The 6524-nt window shown below is 36.5% G+C and overlaps 1 protein-coding gene across 1 annotated transcript; it reads right to left on the bottom strand.

Annotated features, from left to right (window-relative positions):
- Window positions 1-1847: 1847 nt before the first annotated feature.
- Window positions 1848-3674, bottom strand: gall (galanin-like). The gene is made up of 6 exons (XM_017695876.2): window positions 3504-3674; window positions 2963-3046; window positions 2811-2865; window positions 2461-2559; window positions 2272-2337; window positions 1848-2158 (listed from the first exon to the last, which is right to left on the bottom strand). The coding sequence occupies exons 2-6, from the start codon at window positions 3044-3046 to the stop codon at window positions 2100-2102; spliced, it is 363 nt and encodes a 120-aa protein (XP_017551365.2). The 5' UTR covers window positions 3504-3674; the 3' UTR covers window positions 1848-2099.
- Window positions 3675-6524: the final 2850 nt, after the last annotated feature.

The following is a 6524-nucleotide window of genomic DNA, read 5'->3' as shown; positions in this document are numbered from 1 at the left end:
ATGGTATGTAAACTTTATAAAAGTTTTAAAATGTACTGTTCTCTCAGCAGTCCATACAGTCGATGCGTGAAAACTAAGCTGCCCAAAAGTTTCATTGTAAATATGTTGTTTTAGCCCCACCAATTCATATTTAAGTTGTAAGGAATGTTTCAACCTGGATTGCTTTCTCAATGAGGCATAATACAGGCCAGCCAATCTGAACAGATGCCGCTTATAAATATTGGTCTAAAATACACAGTAAAAACAGCCTTTTTAATTCTATAGATCAAGAGATTTTAGAAAATAGTAATGCAAAAATGAATTACATTACATAAATGAATTATATTACATAATTACTTTGTTTGCTAAACCAACACAAATGTCATAAGTATACCTCACGGACAAAAATAAATGTAGGTTATACAAGATCACCAAGGATTGCTAAGGTTAGATTAAATAGGCAAAAGGGAAACCTGCACATACATACAAATCTAAACATACAGTGTATTTGGAGATTCACTGACTAAGCAGTCTTTTGAGGAAACTCTTCTAAGGAAGAGTCCAGTGTATGGCTCATTAAAGCATATTGGTCTGCATCATTTGTGAATATTCCATGATGAATGGACTGGTAGAGATGCTCAAAATCCTTGTTACATACTTCTCCTGCAAATTTACAGTTTACAAATGTTACAGATACATGTGTAGGTTAGGACATCAAAAGTGTGCACATCACCTTATTGAAAGTGGTCCTTCTATGGTTGTTGCTCCCAAGAACAGGCACCTGTATTTTTAAATTAAACTACACAAGTCCGTTAATTGAAGAATTTCAGGGAGAGAGCAGTGAATATTTAAGGACATTGCAAAAACTCATTTTTATATGTTTTCCAAAGCAGTTTTGACTTGGCATGCCTGAACTAAGAACACTGGTACTTGCAGTCTGCAGTGTAGTGCTGCCTTACCTGCCAAGTTTTACTGATGGCAGCAAAATGTATTTGCTAATTCGACCGCTGCTTAAACCATCACAGTTGACAAGGTCTAAAATATAACTATATGCTTGATCACCCATGTATGTAAGCTCGCTTCCCCTTTTTAATAAGGACATCTCCTCCCACATTTGCCCTTTAACAATAAATAAAACCTTAGCAAAAGAATACCTTTCCTGTTAGGGCCCAAGCTACTTGTCTTGTGAGATCAGATACTCTGCCTTGAGGATAAAACGGCCTTTTCATTTGCCCCTGTAACTTGATCTAAGTGGGGCAGGATCCATGCTGCAGAAGCACACCAGCACATGTATTCCTGTAATCTGTTTACTCTGATATGATCAGGGTGGCATTGTAGTTCTTGTCTCACATCTATTGTATTCTCTTTTTTCCACATGATGATTGTAATGCCCCTCATATTAAGCCCTGGACGAAGGGATGAAAAACTTTGGAGCTCAATATATGCGGACAGTATATCTGCACTGTCAGAACAAAACCTTTTATCTCTGAAATGGTAGCTTTACAGGAGAAAAGGGCATTTTAGTTTTCAGTGTAATGTAATATAACAAGATTTTAAGTGTTTTTGACCGTTTTTATTAGTACAGTCATCATAAAATGTTCAGACGATATAAAGGACAGCTGGTGTTTTTAAATGGGAAAAATGAAAAACAACAAAAGTTGACAATGTTTTATCCCAACAGCAACAACATGCTACAACCACAGATATGAGAAGGGTAACATTTTTGTTCTGCACAACCCTTAATAACTATAAACTGCACATTCAGAGGCACTTAGTGGGTAGTAAATGTCTATCACCAACTCCCAGCTGTTCATCTGCATCCTCCTTTATCTTTATTCAGTGATAAAGTAAGAATTAAAGTAAGAGACTATCTCTATCGGGAGCTTTATTTGCAAGCGTAGGGGAAAACAACTTTGCAACAAAAAGCTTCAAATGCGTGTACAAACTGCTTTGAAAAAAATTCACATGATGTGGTGATGTCACAAACTCTGAACGCTTAGTAGAATTCAAAATCCTTTTGCGCATTTTATGAGCTATTGAAAAATACACATAATCCTGCATAATAATTCAAAGAAGGAGTCAAAAACATGATGTGATGTGAGAAGTGGTGGCTGTTCCCTCTATCGTTTCATGTCGTCATTGAGTACAGAGCTGTTCAGTTCCTCAGTCACTCCATTCTCTGAAATAGAGGGGCAGCAAATAAATAGATAAACAAATAAATAAATAAAACGACACAATGTGATCTTTTTAAAGGGTAAAAGTTCACATTAGAGCACATCAGAAGCAGTTAACCTTTCATGCGTAGGTATATGAGGAGGTCCATGAGTGAATGGAGATATGATTCATCTGTAACAGATCCTAAAGAGGAAAATATTAAATTTCATTAATATTTCATTTTGAATAAAAATTGTACTAAATACGAATGTTAAAAAAGCCAGGCATTAAGAATCATAAAACTATATACGAAGGATATGCACTCACTGTATGAAGGCTGATGTGTTGGCTGGTTTGAGCTCTCTTGCCACCTGTTCCGCTTCCCCACCCCACCTCCATGCCTCACAGTGAGAGTCCTCTGAGCATCTGTGGTAAATTGGTGATGCAGTTCAATGAACACATTAACAGATTAACAGCCATTATATTTTAGAGGAGAAGACAGAAACGTTCCTCACTTTTAACATAAGTTAATATATGAGTTTTATTCCAAGCAATTGTTGGAGTATTTCTATTGGTCCAATCTTCATTAAATGTTTATACAATGTAAAGGGAAGATACTGTTTTCAAATGATGTAGACACATGTTGCGATATGACAGCAACACCTATGATCACTTACACGGTCCCAGTAGGTATCCGGCACTATTCAGTGTCCATCCTCTTTTCTCTGGACCCTGAAGATGAAATACAAATGTGGGTAAATTTATCATATATAAGATCTACATATGAAAAGTTAGATTATACTTTTGAAAAGATGATAGTTTAAGGTACCGTTACAGCCATGCTGTGGGTCTTTGAGAGCTGAGCAGACAGGACACACAGTGAGACACAAAGCAGGATAAAGTTCATCTGCATCTGCCAAGATAAAATATAGCACTTCAGTTAGAAATGTATAAGTTATGAATAATAAGTGGTTTAATTCTCTGACAATGAGCAGTATGACAAAAATCTAAAATCATGGAATGCTGTTGGTATGTATCCACCTAAACACCATAAATTGCCATTATGATTTCGTTTAAAAGGTTTATGTTAAGTAAGCTTGTTACCACAAAAATGTACAATATCCAAGATAACATTAACCTGTCAGGATTCAACAGGCACTATTATGTCCATGTTGCAGGAATACATTCATCATAGTTAGGCTACTTGAAGAGATTGAGTTTCAAAGTCAAAGTCAGTAAAGCACAAGACTTCAGAGGTTCCTCACATACAACATGCAACAAACTTTCCAACTGCAAAATAATAAAATTAAACGAAACAACAATACATGAACAAAAAAATAACATAAAAAAGCAATGAAAACCATACCTACCTCTGAAAAGAGGACTTTTTACTTCCAGTCAGTGAAAATCCTTGATGAGAGATCAGTGAGTCTGTACCTCGCTTTCTATTCCTCTCAATATCTCTATAAATCTCAGTATGTGATTTCAATGAAGGTAAATAAACTTCAGCAGGGCATGGGAAAAACTATGTGTGATGTGTTTGCGCTTTTGCATGTATGAGTCTGGGGGGGAGAGAATGACTGCCTTTTATATAGCCAGGGACATGCACCATATTAACATAATGAAACTCTATTAGTATGAATTTCATTTATCATAATTGAGGGTGTTATTACACAGACAGGGGAGTGAGGGTGGAGGGGAGTGATGTGACAAAATTAATCTCTCTCTCTCTCACACACACACACACACACACACACACACACATACACACACTAGAAAGGAAGAGAACAGGAAAGCTCAGACAGAAGAACACAAAATGAGATCAATTAAATAGTTTCATCTTCTATTGCCATAGAAGAACCACTTTTCCAATTGATGGTTCTTAAAGAATCATTTCTGGAAATACGATGTGACAGTATGAATAACATTTTTAAGGTTTAAAGAACCTCCACATAATGTAATATTTCTATACCAATTAAAGGGTGATTAAATTGATTTTTTAAACGTTCTGCAAAATTACATCTTTGAGACTCAGTCAGAGTTATTCAGATTGGTTTTATTCGAAATGTTTCATTGTAGAAAAACTTACTGAAAAACTTAAAATCGGAAATTGACTTTAAGACAATGTTTTCAGAGATCAGGCAGCATATTTAAAAACATTTAATGTGATAACTTTGTAGATGGATGGATGAATGGATGGATGGATGTATGGATGGATGGATGGATGGATGGATAAATAGATGAACAGATAGATGAACAGATGCATGGATATATAGATGAATGAATGAATGGATGAATAGATGGATAGATAGATGGATGGATAGATAGATGGAATAATGAATATACAGAGAGACGTTTAAAATAAATTCCCATCTTATTCTCATATCCAGCAATTTCTCTATAAAACAAGGTTTAAAAATATTTGTAGAAGAAGACACTATTGAGTCCATTACCACCCACTTTATCCTGTCACACTCATAAGTAAACATCCCTCACGCTGTCCACGTGCAGAGATCCATTTCATTCCATGATGCTCTCCTCTACCTAATGGCTGTATCTTGCCCCAGGTGTAATTACTGTACCCATCGCCCCCCTACAATCCATTAACAGAGAGGCCCTAAAACACTCCACCTAATTACTGACCACTAATAATACACTGAGCTTCAGTAGAACCGCTGTGAGTCTGCTCACGCTGCTCATTCGGGCCTTTTCCAGCACTGAGAGTGACGTATAAACTCTCTGCCCTCATGGGAGCTTTGTTTTGGCCTCTTATCAATTATCTTTTTAACTTTGACCCTTATTTTCCATCATTCCTCCTTTTTTCAAACACTGATGTACTCTTACATACACTCCTTATTTCTAAGTCACTTATAATGTCCCCTGCTTGTCCTCAGAACACTTTGCCATCATTTGCCTGGGCACAAATGGAAGTGAAGAGCATGTCCATGAGAGAAAAAAATTCTGAAGGGTCGGTATTTAAGTCTGTTAATTTGTTATACATCAGAGTTCTCCATTTACAAACATGGTGTTGCAGTATTTACAGACAAAAGTAGTTGTATCCTGAGCAAAACTATAAAGCACCAAAAGATTAAATAACTACTGCGTAATCATGGGACAGGATATACATGATAAGTGATATTTTCCCACATTGTCCACCTCAATGACACATGGTTTTGATGCTTGATGAGAACGGATGCTGATGTTTGATGACAAATAATATTTTCCCACATCGTCACAAGATGATGTTTGACAGCAAATGATACTGATGTTTGTGGACAAATTATATTTTTTCCACATCATACAACTAATATTTGCCATTGCCCACTTAGAATCCTTGATACATGGACCTGTTTTCTGTACACTGATAAGGCATATATGACCACTATAATTATCTGAATATTTTCATTCAGGACTCATCTGAATAAAAACATTTTAGCACATTATTTTTAAAAGGATAAAAAAACTGATTAGTTATGAAGTTATGTATTTTTTGGTTATTTAATGTATTTCAATGTATTTTGTTTATGTAATGCATATGTCCATTTTGTACCTATAAATACATCTAAGAGATATGTATTCACAAGCATAAACAAATACAGATGCTGTAATGTGTGTGTGTGTGTGAGATATATATATATATATATATATATATATATATATGTATGTATGTAGGTATGTATGTATGTATGTATATATATATATATATATATATATATATATATATACTGCTCAAAAAAATAGGGGGACACTCAAATAACACATCCTAGATCTGAATGAATGAAATATTCTCATTGAATATTTTGTTCTGTACAAAGTTGAATGTGCTGACAACAAAATTACACAAAAATCATCAATGGAAATCTAATTTTTTTAACCAATGGAGGCCTGGATTTGGAGTCACACACAAAATTAAAGTGGAAAAACACTACAGGCTGATCCAACTTTGATGTAATGTCCTTAAAACAAGTCAAAATGAGGCTCAGTATTGTGTGTGGCCTCCACGTGCCTGTATTACCTCCCTACAACACCTGGGCATGCTCCTGATGAGGTGGCGGATGGTCTCCTGAGGGATCTCCTCCCAGACCTGGACTAAAGCATCCGCCAACTCCTGGACAGTCTGTGGTGCAACGTGGCGTTTTTGGATGGAGTGAGACATGATGTCCCAGATGTGCTCAGTCGGATTCAGGTCTGGGGAACGGGCGGGCCAGTCCATAGCTTCAATGCCTTCATCTTGCAGGAACTGCTGACACACTCCAGCCACATGAGGTCTAGCATTGTCCTGCATTAGGAGGAACCCAGGGCCAACCACACCAGCATATGGTCTCACAAGGGGTCTGAGGATCTCATCTCGGTACCTAATGGCAGTCAGGCTACCTCTGGCGAGCACATGG

Source organism: Pygocentrus nattereri, chromosome 13 (genome assembly GCF_015220715.1).
Source record: "Pygocentrus nattereri isolate fPygNat1 chromosome 13, fPygNat1.pri, whole genome shotgun sequence".
In the NCBI taxonomy this organism is placed as follows: domain Eukaryota; kingdom Metazoa; phylum Chordata; class Actinopteri; order Characiformes; family Serrasalmidae; genus Pygocentrus; species Pygocentrus nattereri.
The sequence above is the reverse complement of the archived record's forward strand: the minus strand, read 5'-3'. Positions and strand labels throughout refer to the sequence as shown.

Excerpts from the sequence above, each read along its gene's own strand:
- gall (XM_017695876.2), bottom strand. The coding sequence starts at position 3,046 with ATGCAGATGAACTTTATCCTGCTTTGTGTCTCACTGTGTGTCCTGTCT. Across the intron at positions 2,866-2,962 it reads CCCACAGCATGGCTGTAACG|GGTCCAGAGAAAAGAGGATG; the intron begins GTACCTTAAACT and ends TTTCATCTTCAG. Across the intron at positions 2,338-2,460 it reads AACACATCAGCCTTCATACA|GATCTGTTACAGATGAATCA; the intron begins GTGAGTGCATAT and ends TTTCCTCTTTAG.